The sequence below is a fragment of the Scatophagus argus genome, chromosome 6 (genome assembly GCF_020382885.2).
Source record: "Scatophagus argus isolate fScaArg1 chromosome 6, fScaArg1.pri, whole genome shotgun sequence".
Lineage (NCBI taxonomy): Eukaryota > Metazoa > Chordata > Actinopteri > Scatophagidae > Scatophagus > Scatophagus argus.
The window spans coordinates 20,577,770-20,594,794 of NC_058498.1; the positions used below are offsets into that span (position 1 = coordinate 20,577,770).

The 17,025-nt window shown below is 40.0% G+C and overlaps 2 protein-coding genes across 3 annotated transcripts; one reads left to right on the forward strand and one right to left on the reverse strand.

The window, feature by feature from the left end:
* Positions 1-297: 297 nt before the first annotated feature.
* lnp1 (leukemia NUP98 fusion partner 1) lies at positions 298-9,725 on the reverse strand. 2 transcript variants are annotated; one of them, XM_046390766.1, is made up of 5 exons: positions 9,587-9,725; positions 6,128-8,901; positions 4,031-4,276; positions 3,257-3,355; positions 298-1,614 (listed from the first exon to the last, which is right to left on the reverse strand). In XM_046390766.1, the coding sequence occupies exons 2-5, from the start codon at positions 6,311-6,313 to the stop codon at positions 1,507-1,509; spliced, it is 639 nt and encodes a 212-aa protein (XP_046246722.1). In that variant the 5' UTR covers positions 6,314-8,901; positions 9,587-9,725; the 3' UTR covers positions 298-1,506. The 2 variants fall into 2 exon arrangements, with proteins under 2 accessions (XP_046246722.1, XP_046246723.1); XM_046390767.1 differs by lacking the exon at positions 298-1,614 and adding an exon at positions 2,622-2,932.
* tomm70a (translocase of outer mitochondrial membrane 70 homolog A (S. cerevisiae)) lies at positions 9,625-16,909 on the forward strand. The gene is made up of 12 exons (XM_046390762.1): positions 9,625-9,959; positions 11,198-11,371; positions 12,281-12,407; positions 12,505-12,614; positions 12,706-12,854; positions 13,502-13,709; positions 13,800-13,934; positions 14,048-14,155; positions 14,317-14,433; positions 14,604-14,701; positions 14,806-14,928; positions 15,010-16,909. Exons 1-12 carry the CDS (start codon positions 9,726-9,728, stop codon positions 15,161-15,163), a joined length of 1,737 nt encoding a protein of 578 aa, XP_046246718.1. The 5' UTR covers positions 9,625-9,725; the 3' UTR covers positions 15,164-16,909.
* Positions 16,910-17,025: the final 116 nt, after the last annotated feature.

Below are 17,025 nucleotides of genomic sequence, written 5' to 3' on the forward strand. Positions count from 1 at the left end.
GTGGAATGGAGCCATCCTTAATATTAATAGTTCCATCTGTGTTTTACCTGCTGAGTCAAAATGTCTGCCTTGAGACAGAGCCATAAATGAGCCTTCCATTGCCATTATGAGATTTGAATACCTTTGAACACATGTTGTTATTGGCTATGTCACGAGGTGTACGTTGGACGTGTTCTAAACTGAACAATGAAAACATAATGAAATGAGATAAGTACGGCCAATGATATATTAAGGGACAGAAAAGTGCATGTTTGTTGAAAGAAAACCACATTAAGCAAGGGAGTGTCATATCGGTGTGTTTTTATTTGCATTGCAGACCACAGCAGTGGAGAACAGAGCTGCGTGCGAATGCTTGTTGTCGATTGTAGCGTCACTCAGCTCTCAAGCGGTTCTGAGTAAAAATCTTCTAAAATGCAGGACGGCAACAAAATGTTTCATGCTGTGTATGAGAAACCGAAGTTCTGTCAGAGAGGACCATTGGTACAGCTCAATTACAATGTCGTTTTGCCTTTAAACAGATAAATCTTACAGTTAGAATTACACTGATACCACATACTGATACTGATAACACAATTTTATTTGTGCTGGTTGGTTCAACATGAGATCACAGCAGATTACCAGCGTTCTGATAGTTCTGATACACATCCTGTACGTTAAAACATAACTATTTGTCAGGAGCTAGAAATAAAATCAAATTAATATAATTTCACATTTATGTGGATCCATTTATACACAGACAGTCTGATAGTGTCAGGCATTTAGCACACAGTGAGATAGTCATTTGGCAGTGCAGGATACATAACAGTGTGGAGAGGACAGCAGTTTAGATCTCACATGCAAAATGTATGACATGCAAAACAATAAGGCAGGCCAACAGAGTAGGTGGAAAATAGAACACTATAACAGATAAGCTCTTTGTTTTAGTAGAAGGAGTTCACTTTTATAACTTCAGAGTAAATATTATTAACACAGGTATGAAGCAGGTAGGTGCTCTGACTCACTAACATGTTAGCAAAGCTAGTCATCATGAAACTGTGTGTATTGTTTCTGTCCATGATGTTATCAGATAACTTCTCCAAGGCTTCTGCACTGCATAAAACAATAGTGGCTACCATTCATTTGAATACCGGTATGTAAATACTGGACATACTACTGATATTCTGAAAGCAGTGTGTAATGTCAACTTTGTTCTTGTCAGACAAAGGAGAGCTTTAAAAATAATTACACAGACAAAACCTCTCATATTAGAGCATAATTTATATGTAATCTTTTAAAAATTAACAGTGTGAGACCCCACCATATTACCATTTTTCTCTCGCATCGAGGGGTCCTTATTCTCACACACTGTCCAGGATACTCCTGTGACAGAAGGTGACCTAAAGTCTCTTTTTGAGCACAGTTCTCAGTAAACCCTGACATGTGGAGCAGTGGAGGTGTGGCGCTGGAGGTCTTGGGGTCAGGGGGTCACATGGGCATGCAGACATTGCAGGTATAGGTACATGGCTATTATGGGACTTTGGTGCGGGATGAAGACCAGTAGAGGGGCTTCAGCATGGACACATGGACACGACATGTGGGACACATCTGTTTCTTCCAAAGCCACTGCTCCATGCACTGAAACACATTAAAAGAAGAGATTATTACTGTTGCATCTATTTTTCGGCTGTGCTGAATGCTTATGTTTTTGGTGGTTTGGTGGATGGTTTTGATGTTGGTTTCCTTCTCTGATGCCAGGAGGTTATTTCCAATATGCTGACCAATACAATAAGCATATGCAGGACACCATCAATAGTGACCCCGAGCTATGAGGACACTGTTGTCATACATTACTATGTTGTATATTCACAGTATATGTTGAAGGGATGCATGAAGAATTCTAAACAATTTCTTCTGTTTAAAAACATATAAAGCAGGTAATATTTATCAGAGAATTTATTTCCTCAGTTATTTATTGACTTTATCATTACAACACAAAACACAGATGCTTAAAGTATCATTTTGGACTTCAAATCAACTTCGAACTTGTCAAAATGACACAAGTCATCCTACTGGTCCTCAGACACTACAGTCTATAACTTAACTGGAAACAGCAAACAGAAAGATGTAGCTAAATCACAGTAGCTGAAACAAAGTAATTAGGTCTACTGAATTTCTTTTAATTTTCACACTATTAAAGCTATATTGTAGTTGTGCTGAAACTCTGTAAATTAAACATATTCTTCTTGTGTGATATCTAAAAATCATCTGGTGAATGTAGCCAGAAAGACACTGGCTAGATTGTCATCCAGTAACAAGCCCTGTGAGTCATCACTGAACATAAAGTACCACGACATGACATATGAACATCTTGACATGTTTTATACTACAGTGACGAGGCACATACTCGTTGCTGGCGTTAAAGCTGAGTGGTATTTCATTAGGGCAGGTGGTAATTCAGGCAAGAAACTTCAAGTACTGGTAATTTCTTTCTATCTCTTTCAAATATTCAACAATTTCAATTTTTTTGGGTGGGGGGGGTTTGAGACTTAGGAAATGTTTTTACAGTTATGAATCCTCCTAAATTTGGCTTTTGACACCGATGATGAACTATTGTAAAGTCTCCAAGTCTTCCACAGGACAGGTTTACAGGATCAGGTCAGGCACAGTCAAGGCCCTGAGATTTTAACACTTGAACACCACACCATGACAGTTCATTAGAGACTCCTCATGTTTGACCCACGGACCATTTTTCCACCAGTGAGTCATCTCCTTCTACAGAACAATATCAGCGATGTCTCCGCAGGGACAGTTGACGTCGGAGTGTGTTCTTCTCCTTCTCCGTGGAGATTTGTCCGTCTGCAGACTTCCTCCTCTCGTCCGAGATCCTCCTCACTTGGGAAGCTGCTGCTTCACTACCGCTGCGGGGCCGACACTGTTCTAACCTGCGGGCTGCCTTCAGCACCCACCAAACGGAGACACTGTAATCAGTATGACATCAAGGCCTCAGACCGGGCGGTGGGGGATGGGGGGTGGGAGCCGTTACAGAGCTACATGCTTCCACAGAGATAGGGTTCAAGGGGTGGGCAGACTGTTTTCATCTCACTTCAGATCGGGCATATCCAGGAATGAGCCGCCTTCATGCACCATGGATCTGATATCTGACATGCTGGGATTGGAGTGAACAAACAAAGACTCCTTTGCCATGGGGTGGTCGGGGTAGCGTAAACACATAATGGAGGAGACATGCAAAATGTCCGACTTACAAAAGATGTTTTACCTCTGTATGGAAGCGGTGTGTACAGTGCAGCTCCTGGACTCCCCCTCCATTCTTCCGCACCTCCTCATGACAGATCAAGCACAGCTTGTCATCGTCATTCTGTAAAAAGAAGGAATCAAGTTTCGTTAGAAGGCCAGCCTCTGACAAGAATGATCTATCTGGTATATTTACAGTATTGTTGTTTGCTGGCTGCACTGCACACCGGTATGCAAATATGAGTACTTTCAAACAACTAATTTAAAATGGATGACGAAACAAGAAAGAAGAATCCAGCTTTTCTTTTAAAATACATATTTAACCAGATTCCTCTCCTCTAAATGTTGGAAAAAACACAAATGATTGATATACTGCATGTCTTTAACGGTAGTGCAGTTCAGTGAAGCTATACCATATGCTGCTTCGTCAAAGCAAAAATGCTGTACATGAATAATAAAACAAAAAAATGAAATCATTATCAAATTATAAAATGCAGAAGTGTTCAGACCTTTTCATGAAATGTAAAGGATCTCATTCTGGTCTCGTATTACAGAAGACATCGTACAGTTTACAGTTTACATTGAGTAATGTGAGCTTTGTTACATGCAGTTCAAACCTGTCTGTGATCCTGTCAGTAGATTAAGGTAATATATCTTTTAATGCTCTCATGGTGCTCGTAAATCTTTAGGGTCTTAGAGCGAAAGACAGAGTGCACCAAGCCTGATGGACCCTGCGGTTAGTAGGATGATACACAACACACTGGGCTGGTTAAGAAAACTGCAAAACTTGTGTGCTCACCAGAGACATATTGTTCTTATCACGGAGACAAAGTCTCCTCTCGAATGACTCTGTGAGCTCTGGGATGGTGGTGATGCGGTTCTCCGGGATGGCTGACTTTGGACGGCTGTTGTCATCCGAGGAGGCACGACGGGCTCTCTGGTGGGGTCTGACCTCCCCCTTCTCCTCTCTGGTTTTGATGTGGCTCGGGGAGGGTGCCATCGTCGCTGCATGGAGCCTGTTCAACTTCATGGCATCTAACTGTGACTGTGAACCACGCAGAGGAGGACAGTATGTGCTGTTACACAAAATAAAAACATGTCTACAATGATTCAGTCTTAGCTCAACGAAATACAAAAGTCTAATGTCTCCATGCTTCCCGTAATAGCTGAAAATGTGGTGAAAATTAACCCAGGCACCCACCTAATTATAGTTTGCCTCCCAACTCAGGCCAGTCAGTTCATTGAACATTTACACAATAGTAATAATCAGATTATTGCACTTATATGTTGCATAACATGTAGGTTTGGAGTAAAGTGAATGTTAAGTTTTTTGTTGGTGTACGGTTAATATTCTGATTGTGACTTGTCCACTGTGTCATCACTCACTGTTAAACTATTGATGATGATAAAATCACAATTCAGAGTCAAGACTGTGTCATAAAACTCAGACATATCTTGACTTTTAGACCCAAAGGTTGATCAAGCAAAAGTCCACCTATAACCAGTTTAACACAGACTACTCTGAGGCCTCCAACATAAAGCTGAGACGTGTAAAGTCAGTGCAGTGCCCCTTTAGGAACAAGTAGTTAAAGGACAAAGCTTAGTGATTTGATGCATATTGTGTATTTGAGGTCATCAACAGTGCATCACAGTACATCTCTATTTACTCATGGATTGACAGTTGCGTCATTTGTCTCGTTCCTCCTCTGGGTCAAATGCTCTAGTCGATCTCTGCTGGCAGGAGCAAACCACTGTCTTTCACATTGAAAATAAATCTGATTTTCAACTGAGCTGCAACCGTCAGAATTCTGTTTGACACCACCCAGAGGCCAATCTATACCAGCACGTGTCGTCATGTCTCCCATCAGCTGCTTTTGTTTCACATAACCTGCAAGTTAATGCAGAGGAATAAAACTGAAGGCCTCCCAACGGCATTGCTGAACTGTCCTTGACCATACAGAGTACCTACTGTATGATCTACAAGTGTGCTGCTGTGTAGCTGACAGTGACCTCTGACCTCCATGTGAAGGGAGGCAAGTGAGAAAATATTGTCTTAAGGAATCTCCCTTGTGGGATCTGTTATTATAGGTTTGCAGATGAAAAAGGTCTTCACAGTCAATCACAAACTAGTATCACTACAAACTCCAAACAAAATACACAAAAAAGGCTGTAAACTCTCAGAGACTTCAGTTGGTCCCTGAACCCCAGTGTGAGAATTCCTGCTTTAGTGCATGTTCTCTACTTGTGTAAGGGCTAGAATATGATTTCCTATAAAATGATTTATTTGTTTTACTTGGAGATCAATGGTGAATGATATCTACAACTTATATGTACATCAATACTTGCTCATTAACAGGAAACAGATAAAAGAAAGAAAGTCTGACAACCAGGTCTGCATTCACCTGAAAGTGCTCCATCACTTATAGTGAAGCAGTGAACTGAGTCAGTATGAGGCAGAACAGTTGCACACAGTATGGGAAGTTAAATAAACTCAAGCTGCACTAGTATATAAACACTTTAAAACATCTTATTTATGTGCACATATACACACATACAAACAGGCTTACAGAGTGTATACATACATTCATCTCCTGTCACTGTGCTCCAACATGTAAACAAGAACAAATTCTTGAATATATCAAGATACTGTCATTTTGATGTTTTCATTGCCATAATGGTCATTTTGCTAACATGGGAATGGCAGTCCCCCTCACCCCCCTTCAAATTAACAATTTTTTTAACTAACAATTATTAACAACTGTATGGACACTCATCGTGATGTCGTCAGTCTGATATTTTCTTAAAAGTGTTTACCTGCTGTTTATGCTAATGCAAATACATATTGTACACAAAACAAAGTCACATGCATGCATCCTTAAATGCTGGTGGTCCTTACCACAGTCGGGAGTGACGCTCTTCGATCAACTTGTGTTTTCGAAGGTCTTCTGAAACTGCGTTTTCTTTCTCTGGAGTGTCTGGCCTCTGCTCCATGGCCCCAGTAACTGCTCATCCATTTTGTGAAGTTACCATCATCGTCGTCATCATTGTCCACAACAAAAGCAGGCAAGAGCCTAAGAGACATGACGGAGTTGTGCAGCAAGTCCTTGAACAGCAGATGAAAGTGTGATCCTGGCCGAGTGGCACAGAGGGTACAGGCTACGCTGGGCTGACCTACTAAGCCTGTAACTGACTGACTGCTCTACTGCACAGCACTGTCCTACAAGGCAAAGGTAACTTGCTTCGATTAGATCCCTCTGGAGCCTCAAACACTGTTGCTGTGGTTGTATTCTTGGATGATCCAAAAATATACTGTAGAGCTTTTAAACAAGTCTTTAAATAAGTGAATCCCCTATAATCCAGTTATCGTGGCTGGGAAAAAGTAAAAATGGAGCTGATGGGAATAAACAGTGAGGTGGGAGTCAGAGGGAACAGCTAGTATTTTGGCACCGGGTGGGTGATGTGACTACTGCTTTTAATCTTTCCATTACAGTCATATGCCTGGGGGTAGACAACTGAAACTCCAATTTCCCCATACTTTCCACTCGCTGAGTACATCAAACCTGTCAATAATTATGGAGTGCAGGCTACCCTGTCTGCTGCTGTGTGCTGAGAGCCTGCGGCTTTTTAATACAGGACAGAGAGGGATCTTATCTACTCATATTGCACTGGGTCCTGCTGAATCATATTTTCTTATTTATTGGCTTTATTTTTTTCTTTTTACCAGAATTCTCAAGTACAGTTCTGATATGAGAGAAAGCATAACTGAGCAATTGGAAACTGGTTGCATTTGCATGAGTTGGAACCAAAATCTTTATGATCATGTGAACAGGTAGTGGACAGTGAGTTGGATGTTTGAATTCACAGTGTCATCATCTGTATCACATTTAAGATACAACTTCTAATCTGAACGTAAATAGTGTAGAGCAAACACATTATGAGACATTTATTTAATTTCAATGAATTCAAGAGAGACCATGTTATTACTGACATTAGATAAGCAAGGTGCTATACAGTAGGGTCTAATACTTCAAATGCCCATCTCACTTTTTTGCATAAAAATGTAACATAGCACTAAATATTAGATAAACACTTTTCAAAGTTTTTTTGTTTCTAGTCTTCAGCTTCAGGTAGAGAAATTTCTTAAATTTACACTTGAATAAATCTTCCTTCACAAACTGAGAGGATCAAAATGCTGTGACTCATCCCAGAGACATGTGTCTCAAAGAGGAAGACTAATCTGGTCACTGTTATGAGACATTCATGCTGCTTTGTCATGTAACGTCAGATCATGGCTGAGAACAAGATTACAGTAATCTGTTGTTTTTCCAAAGATGGGAGCCAATTAAGGTTGTATCTGAGCTCACCAAGTGTAATGAAACTAAAGTATTATTTATACATGCCTACATGAGACCAGAATATTCAAATTTTCCATGCAAATATTGTTAATGACTGGAAAAGCCAGGGGGGATAACCCAAACTAACATCTTTTGTGACATCTATCTTTTTTTTTTACAGTGTTTGTATTTATAATAAAAATAAACTGCAGCCTGAAATACAAGTCTGAAGTGAAAACAAATGGAGGCAAATCTCAATCAGATCAGACTTATGAATGAAGATACAATGCCACCCAGAAAACCCCATTGACTACAGCTGATTCTGTCTCTGCTGTGTGTGTGTGTGTGTGTGCCCGTCACAAATGTGCTCAATAGTGTTACAGAATACTTTTTGGAATGCAGACCAATTAACCAAAGAACAAGGAGATCAACGACTGACTGTAAATAAAATACCTGCATCCTATGTAAATGTTATTAAATGATTTCACTTGAATAGTTTACGTTTATTTGATTTGCAAAAATTTGGATTTTCAAAGGACAAGCTCCCTTCATCTAAACCCTCTGCAGCACTGTAGGAGCGTAGTTACGTCTCAGTCACCACAGGTTTCCAAACCTCTAGTGGCAGTGACTAAAGCTAAGCCAGGCTGAGCTAACAATAGCAGGCATATTTAACAGAAATAACAGGCAAGAGTCAGGAATAGCTAGAATTTCAGACATCCTTGTCGTAACCTCTGTCAGTAGCCCTTTCACCTTCCCAAAGCAATAATATCTGCTGAATCATTGAAGAGAGACACATCAGATGCATGTGGTATACAGTACAAGGTTATTGTGTCTCATCACGTGTTGTAGCTTAGGGTAAATTGATTTTACTGCTTTTCAAAACAAGCCACTCTGTCTGTGTTGAACGGATCATTTTGAGGGCAGCGACATGTTTAAGCTACTTACTCAGGTCAGATCAGATCATGCATTTTTTTTTTTTTTACATATTTTATCCTTCATTTAGCATAAACTGAATGAAAATGAAAAACGATTCTTTTATTATTAAGAACAAAAATGTTCCTTTATAATTTGATTCGACTTCGAAAACAGAGTGAAACCATACAATAGTATATGTACCAGGCTGTATCAGAGACTACAGGTAAGTCCTTGAATGAGAACACCTCAGGAAGGAAATGCTTTCATATCAAAAGTCTACGTTGCTGCAAGAACAGGACTAACCAGCTAAACACAGTTGACTTTGAAAACTGTTCACTGGTCACTGTGTGAGGACAGATGGCCTTGGGCACAAATTGAGTTGCCAGGCTCCAGCAGCGTCCAGACAGACCAGCACAAAGCTCTGAAATGGGACAGAGAGGAGACAGAACTTGGCAAAGACACAAACTCACATAATAAATCCACATCAGAATAATGATGATCAGAATAAAATGTAGATAGTCGGTGTTGAAAAGAAGATAGCCTCCGCTATTGAAATAAAGTGGACTACAGTAGCTCTGTGTTTTTATGACAACAATAAGAATTTTTCAGATTTTCTTTTAGCAACAAACATGTATTTGCATATACTAACAGCATTTTTAACTCAAGTGGTTATCGCTGTACAGCAGAAGAGTGGGCGAGAGTTTGCGGAAGCAACACTGCCACCTGGTGTCTGCATTCTATTTGCATACAGAGCAATAATGTTTTGGGGTTTTTGGGGGTTTTTTTGTATTTTTTAACATTCTAAAATATTATTTCCTTGCTGTATTTTTTTAATTTTTTAAAATTCTTTAAAATTATCTTAAATTCCTATTTTCCTTCTACAAAATACAAATGGTATTTTCGCTTTACTGCAAGCTAAACTCGGTAGCTGATTTTTTTTCTTTCTTTTTTTCGACAGGCCTATGGTACTTTGTTCTTTCTACATTTTCTAAAAATGTCATTATAATAAACCCTCTTTGTATGAGGCTTTTGATGCTATATTGTACTAATTTACACTGATTTATGTTTGGACTACAAAATGCCACTGGCGAACTACAACTACACACCGCTCCGTGCTTTGACCGCCATCAGGTCTCTCCCATGATTCCACGGTGTGACCTCGCAGGGCACGGGAAGAAGAAGTGTAGCTCTCTCACGCTGCTTGGTGGTGGTACTGGTTGGCTAGCTATCGCTCGGTTGTAGATCATGGCTGCTTCAAAGCCAGTCGAGCCGCAGTCCGGCACTGGACTGCCCCGCTGGCAGCTGGCACTGTTAGTCGGGACTCCAATAGTATTGGGAGTGGGGGCGGTTTACCTCTGGAATCGCAGCAGGACGAAGGAAAGGAAAGGCACCGGAGAGCGAAAAACACCAGAAGGCAGCGCCAGTCCCGTGCAGGGCCAAGACGGCGCAGCACGAGCCACCCGGGAGCAGGAGAACATGGTAACGTTACCGTTGTCTGGAGAGGCCACCTTTCTCCACTGTTTACGCGGTGAAACATTCCCCATATTAGCAGTATTTCCCTTCCTGCAGTGCGTACGCTTCTCTTACTCAAAATGTCAATGCCGTTAAAGCACCGTCAAGGACACCTAACGCTACTGGCACTGTCAGTGACAGCTACCTTCACGAGAGCAAGGCCGATAGCAGCCGGTTCATCGGTGATGGATTAGCCGATGTTAATTGCTAGCTAACCTACCTGCAAGCTAATGTTATCAGCGTAGCTGTCTAAATAAGTAGTCCGTTTGGAAATTACTACCATTACATACCAGTGAAACAAGCATGGCTGACATAATGTGTAAGTGCAGCTAGTAAAATTGACGCTTGTGAGAACAGCATGACAAGATGTCTGTTGACTGTAGCTGATAGCGTAGCTTTTCGTTTCGTTTTGTGTTTTAGCTAACCTTATCTTCGCGGAAAGTTACAGGCATGGATGATTGTCATTCGAACCAATTTGTTTTAAGTAGAGGCAGTTTAATCAGGTAAATTGTCTATCACTTCACCTACTTCGCTGAATGGCGCATGGGTAACGCACAGTATCGATGTCTGATTTAGCGGTCAGTACATAACCAGTTCTTGCCGATAGTTTATTCACAGTCGAGGAACAAACAGTCCACCCTTTTTGGAGTGATTTTGCTCTCTGTCGAATAGTTTTAATATTATTAGTTTTCACCTTAATCCAAACTATAGTATGGCTGTAGTATTTTGTGAGTATGAAGTCATTTCATCCTGATTGTGAGACATAGGAAATGTGATTTCTAAGCCCTTATCGTCTGACATGAAACAGAACCCATTTGAGGTCTCACGTTTAATTAACGTGTAGTCATGCAAATGTGCCAGTACATTTTTAGGCATTATTTATCTCAGCAAATTCAAACATTGCTTTTGAAATTATGCACATCCATGACTGTTCAGCTTTGCAGTTATTCACATTAAATCAGTGTACTGTATGTACGGTTGTTATAAATGGTTTCTAAGCAACTTCGGCCTCTCAATTTGATGCCATTCAATCCTTGGCAAATGTATGCTGTTCACTTGCACATCTTCTTGAGGTGTATGATGCAAGGGGATTGTTCATTATCTAGACAAACTGTCTTTAGTCTCTTCAGTCCCTAGACCAGTCCACTAAGTCAAAGGGGAACTATTTTAATCAACAAATGTTTCCTTTTCACTCTCTCATTTAGAGTCCTCTGGATCGTGCCCAAGCAGCAAAGAACAAGGGCAACAAGTACTTTAAGGCTGGCAAGTACGAAAACGCCATCCAGTGTTACACAGAAGCCATTAGTCTCTGCCCCACAGAGCAGAAGACTGATTTATCAACATTTTACCAGAACAGAGCGGCAGCCTACGAACAGCAGGTTAGCAACACATGTTTTGAATCTGTAATTCTGAGAGCAAGATTTTGAGATATCTTCATTATGAGTGGTGTCAAATGTCTATTGAAAAAAAAAAAGAAATTCTTAGCATTATACCCATCCCTGGTTGTACTGACAACCTGTACTGATTCTTTCAAAGAAATTTCAAAGAAACAATATGTTATATAGATTATTCTTGCATGTCTCCTTTGCAGTAATTCTCACGTTTTCCTCTACATGTCCCTAGAGATATGTAGATGGAATGCCACACAGGCCAAAACTTTTCACTCTTCACCAAACTTGAATCAGGAATAGCTGAAGTTTGCCTGTAATGGTGTCAGTGCATGTCCTGTTTTTCTTCTTACAATTTAAAGCCAGAAGACAAAACAGTGGTCACTCCTGTTTGGTTAATTTGTAGTAGATTCTGTACAAATCATTAACATCACAAATCTTTGTCTCCTCGTGTTTGGCTGACGATTTACCTAACAGAGATCAGTGCGACCTGCTGAGGTGATCTGCTCACACATAAGCTGTCCAACCAAAGTATAATGTTGAAACTGTAATTAAGTGAAGAAAAGTTGATTGCAGCTGTCAGTAGTGAAATGTCGACAGTGTTTGTTTTATTCTTTTTGATATATTTTGTCATTGAAGAAATGTTTGCGTTTTTGTCAGTTCTAGGTTGCAGTTTATCAGTTGTGTTTTCACTACTTGTGTTACTGTGCTGTTTGTTTTGGCTACAGATGTTCTGTTTTAAAGATAAGCTTTATGTATCAGTCTTCAGATATCATTGATTTCTTGGCCAACTCAAAAACACACAGGTCTTTGTCTCCATTGGACCTGTAAGCCTTGTGTGGGCGGTGGACCACTGTGTAATTCTGATAGAAGATAACCAGTTTATAACTGTTACTTTAGATGAAATGGACAGAGGTGGTACAGGACTGTTCCCAGGCTGTGGAACTGAATCCGCGCTATGTCAAGGCTCTGTTCAGGAGGGCTAAAGCACTGGAGAAACTAGACAACAAGAAGGAGTGCCTAGAAGGTGAGTAACTGGGAAAAAAAATAGGTTCTTCTACCAGTTTAACTTGAAATGTGTGACTTTTATTTACAGTTGTTTTTGTTCTCTGTGTATCCTCTAGACGTCACAGCAGTGTGTATTCTTGAGGCCTTCCAGAACCAGCAGAGCATGCTGTTAGCAGATAAAGTGTTAAAACAGCTGGGAAAAGAGAAGGCCAAAGATAAATATAAGGTGTTTATCCGCTGATAGCAACCTTTGATTTTAATTTTATGTCTCTGAATTGTCACAATAAACTTTCTTTTTTTAAACGTCTTTTCTTTAGAACCGTGAACCGATGATGCCCTCTCCTCAGTTCATCAAATCCTACTTTAGCTCGTTCACTGATGACATCATTTCTCAGCCCCTGCAAAAGGGGGAGAAAAAAGACGAAGACAAGGACAAGGAGGGCGAGACAGCTGAGGTCACTGCCAGGTCAGAGAATGTTTACTCAGTATCTATTTAATTGGTACACTCATTTTGTAGCAGAAGGGACAGGGGAAGTGGTGGCATAGACAAAGATGTTGTGAACATTTCACAAGGGTCTTTGTCCCTGTGTTGACTTGACTTGTTTTTATGCCTCCGTGCCAGCAATGGCAATGGCTCGAGGTATTGCTTTTGGGTTGTCTGTCCATCATATTCATGGGAATCACTTGAGGGAATTTCTTCAAATTTACCACAAATATTTACTTGGACTCAAAGGTAAACTGATTAGATTTTGGTGGTCAGAGATCACTGTGACCTCATAAAACACGTTTTTAGCCATAATTCAAGAATTCATTCACTACTCATGACAACATTTCATAACCTGTTAGACAAGTAGGAATATTAACCAACTGTTGATGTTAGATAAAAATTCAGGGTATCAAGTAAATCTTCAGGATAAATCCATCAAATTCAGTGCTGTCCCAACAGACAGATTTAAGCATGGACCAGAATCAGCTTTATTGGCCAAGCATGTGTACACATATGCAAAAGTTTTCCGATGCAGTAAGGAAAAACAGTACTCTGTTGTTGGCAAACTGTGAATTATCACTTGGTAGATTTACACTTTTCCTCATTAGTTATTTTCACCTCTTTAGCTCTGGGTACCTGAAGGCAAAGCAGTACATGGAGGAGGAGAACTATGACAAAATCATCAGTGAATGCACCAAGGAGATCGAGTCAGGTGGTCGATACACTGCCGAGGCCCTCCTGCTGCGTGCCACATTCTACCTGCTGATTGGTAACGCTACTGCAGCTCAGCCTGATTTGGACCGGGTAATCAACATGAAGGACGCCAATGTGAAGGTATGGACTTTAGCTGCATACTGGAATAGTGGATAAGTACGTCTTGTAGGGACTTCAAACTCAAACTGTACAATTGTCTATTTTTTACAGCTACGAGCCAATGCTTTGATCAAGCGTGGAAGCATGTACATGCAGCAGCAGCAGCCTCTCCTCTCTACACAGGATTTCAACATGGCGGCCGAGATCGACACACGCAACCCTGATGTTTATCATCACAGGGGTCAGGTAGTGGCTGAACTGCGTCTTTTAAGTTTGCTGCCTAATTGGCTGTCAGTTGACATCTACTGCCTTACTGTTTGAAATACCTAGTCCTATTCAAAATTTGTGCTTCTCCTCAGCTGAAAATTCTGCTGGACCAGGTGGATGAGGCAGTGGGAGACTTTGATGAGTGTATCCTGCTCAGGCCTGATTCTGCTCTCGCTCAGGCACAGAAATGTTTCGCTCTTGTAAGTAATCACCCAAACCCAGAAAAAATTTTTAAAAGCGTGTTGCAGTGTTTCACTTTTCTAGTAAACAGAATATGTTATTTTAATCTGTGACCTGTAGCTTTAATGCCTGCTACAAATCACGATTAGCTGCTGAGTTTGTTGTTTCTTATGTTCTTCAGTACAGACAAGCATATACTGGAAACAACCCATCACAAGTACAGACAGCCATGGACGGCTTTGAGGATGTTATCAGAAGATTCCCAAAGTGTGCAGAAGGCTACGCTCTTTATGCTCAGGTACAAAATCAAAAGTTTGATTTTCTATTTACACATCAGTGGGTGCTTTGGTACAAATGTGCTGTCTGTTTTGCAATATGTTATTAGCTGTTGAGTCTAATTCAGACAGGAAATAGCATAGCAATATTGTTGTGTATTCAACATGTATAATATGATTGTGCATTCTTCAGGCTTTGACTGATCAGCAGCAGTTTGGAAAAGCAGATGAGATGTATGACAAGTGCATTGAACTGGAACCAGACAATGCTACCACATATGTCCACAAGGGGTAGGCTTTTTTCCTTTTATCAAGTTATAGTGTTTATTTAACATTTGATACATTTGTGTACATTAGTTATCAGTTGTTAAATGGCCACTATACCCTATATCCAGTTTGTTACAGCTTCAGTGGAAACAAGACCTTGACTTGGGCCTAGAGCTCATCAGTAAGGCCATTGAAATTGACAACAAATGTGACTTTGCCTATGAAACTATGGGAACCATTGAAGTTCAAAGGTGAGTTCAACAATTTGTTTACAATCCATGCATTAAAGACTTCTTGGAATGTCTAAAATAACCAGTAAATTTTCTTTTCAGGGGCAATCTGGACAAGGCAATAGAAATGTTCAACAAGGCAATTAACCTAGCCAAGTCAGAGATGGAGATGGCCCATTTGTACTCGTTATGTGATGCAGCATACGCCCAGACTGAAGTGGCAAGGAAGTATGGGCTGAAACCTCCAACACTGTAACATCTCTTCCAGCTGGTCGCCAATCTCTTTATTGCTCAACCTAACTGTATTAAAAGTGCAACTGTCTGATTTAACTTTGATTCGAGTACTGGATTATGAGGTAAAAAAAAAAGGAACAGCCCCGAATATATACCATGTTTACATCACATTAAAAGAAGTTTGTTAATGCAGAAAGAGGGATTTCTATTTAGTCAAGTCACAGCTGTGATCCAGGCCTCTGGTTGACTTAGTGGTCTGTCATGGTGGGAGTAGGGTGTGAGTTTAACAGCACAGCGCTTAGCTGGTGATTCATCCAGAACATTGCCATCAAAACCTTTTATTACCCAGAATAAAGAGAAAGACTGTGTCATCCAGAGAGGGAAAAAATACATGAATGGCCATGTATACCTGTCTAAATTAATAGTTACCATGTAAAATGAAAGAGAATTGTGTATGCAGCCTGTTCAACCAATTTCTGACTTTGACTTTTGTGACACTTTTAAATCTACAGAAAATACTGTGAGAGCTTTATATAGTTCTAATGGACTGTTCACTCGTTAATTTATGCTGATCTAAAGTGGTTATGTCCTCTCACATTATAACATACATTTTCAGTTCTGAATGCAAGATTAAAATTCTAGTCAAGTGTGTAATGTCTTCGTTTGTAATGCTGGAATTGATCCCATGGACACTGAGCAACGGAAGGCTTAGTTTGCTTCCTAAAGGTTTTTTGTTTTTGTTTTTTTTTAATCGTGGGATTGCCTGCTGTCTTTTTTTATATATATATATACTTTGTGCAGCATGTTCACTTTATAATTAAAAATGCAATGCTCGTGCTGTCTTGAACACTAGGAAAACCCCAGCTATAAGAGACTTTGCGCAAAACATTTTGGTTTAGAAAAACTTTAACAACCTTGTCTCTAGTTTTTGAAAATGTTATTTTTGGATTGCCTCTAGCTTCAGAAGATGTCACAGGGATTTGGATATTCAGTGTTTTTTCCTAGCTTTGTTTGAGAAACTTGATTTATTTTCTATTTTATTGTAAAATGATTGTTTTTCATGCTACATTCGGTTTCATCTTTTCACAGTAAACTCAAGACAGTGGGATTTTTCCTTTCCTCTTCAAATTTTATTCACACAACCCAAGCATTGGTGTTTCCAGGCCACACACAGCTGTGTGCTGCTCAAGTACTTTTATTTAAAAAAAATAATAGTAATAAAAATAGCCACCACTGCTGAAGATGTGTTTGGAAAATTTTTGGTGTTTAGAAAACTTAATTCAGATCGCCCTGTCATGTTTGTTCGTTTAGCAGCAGTAATGGCTAATTTTATTGAATGTGTGGTAGTACCAAGGAAACAAATGCATTCCAAGCTGCAGCCGGTGACGACTGCTCAACAAAAATCCTCTTTCTTAAACTTACAACATGCATCCACACTTGTGAAATTCATGCTACTGTCAACAGTTAATCTAAACTTTGGCTGTTTGATAGATATTACCCTGACATTCATCAGTGACATGTATGGTGACCAAAGTGAAAAAGAATATAAATCCTAATAAAGTTACATTTCCTGGAATGAATTTAACCTTTTAAAATTTATTGTAGCCTTACATTCTGCATAAATGCACTGAAAACTGTCTTCTGTGACTTCGTTCACTGTTTCCATGCTCTTGAACGTTTTTTTTTTATTTGCTCAGTTTTCATGTTGATCTGTAACATTATATGAGTAAGTATTTGGTTTTCATTAAATGTGATACATCTCATGAAACCGACGTGTAACCTGTTCCACCCTCAAAAAAAGCAACTTAATAGCCGCTGCTGCTGCCACCTACAGGCAAACACGGTAGCAGCTGCTGCTTTAAATGTGACACATGTGACCCCTGC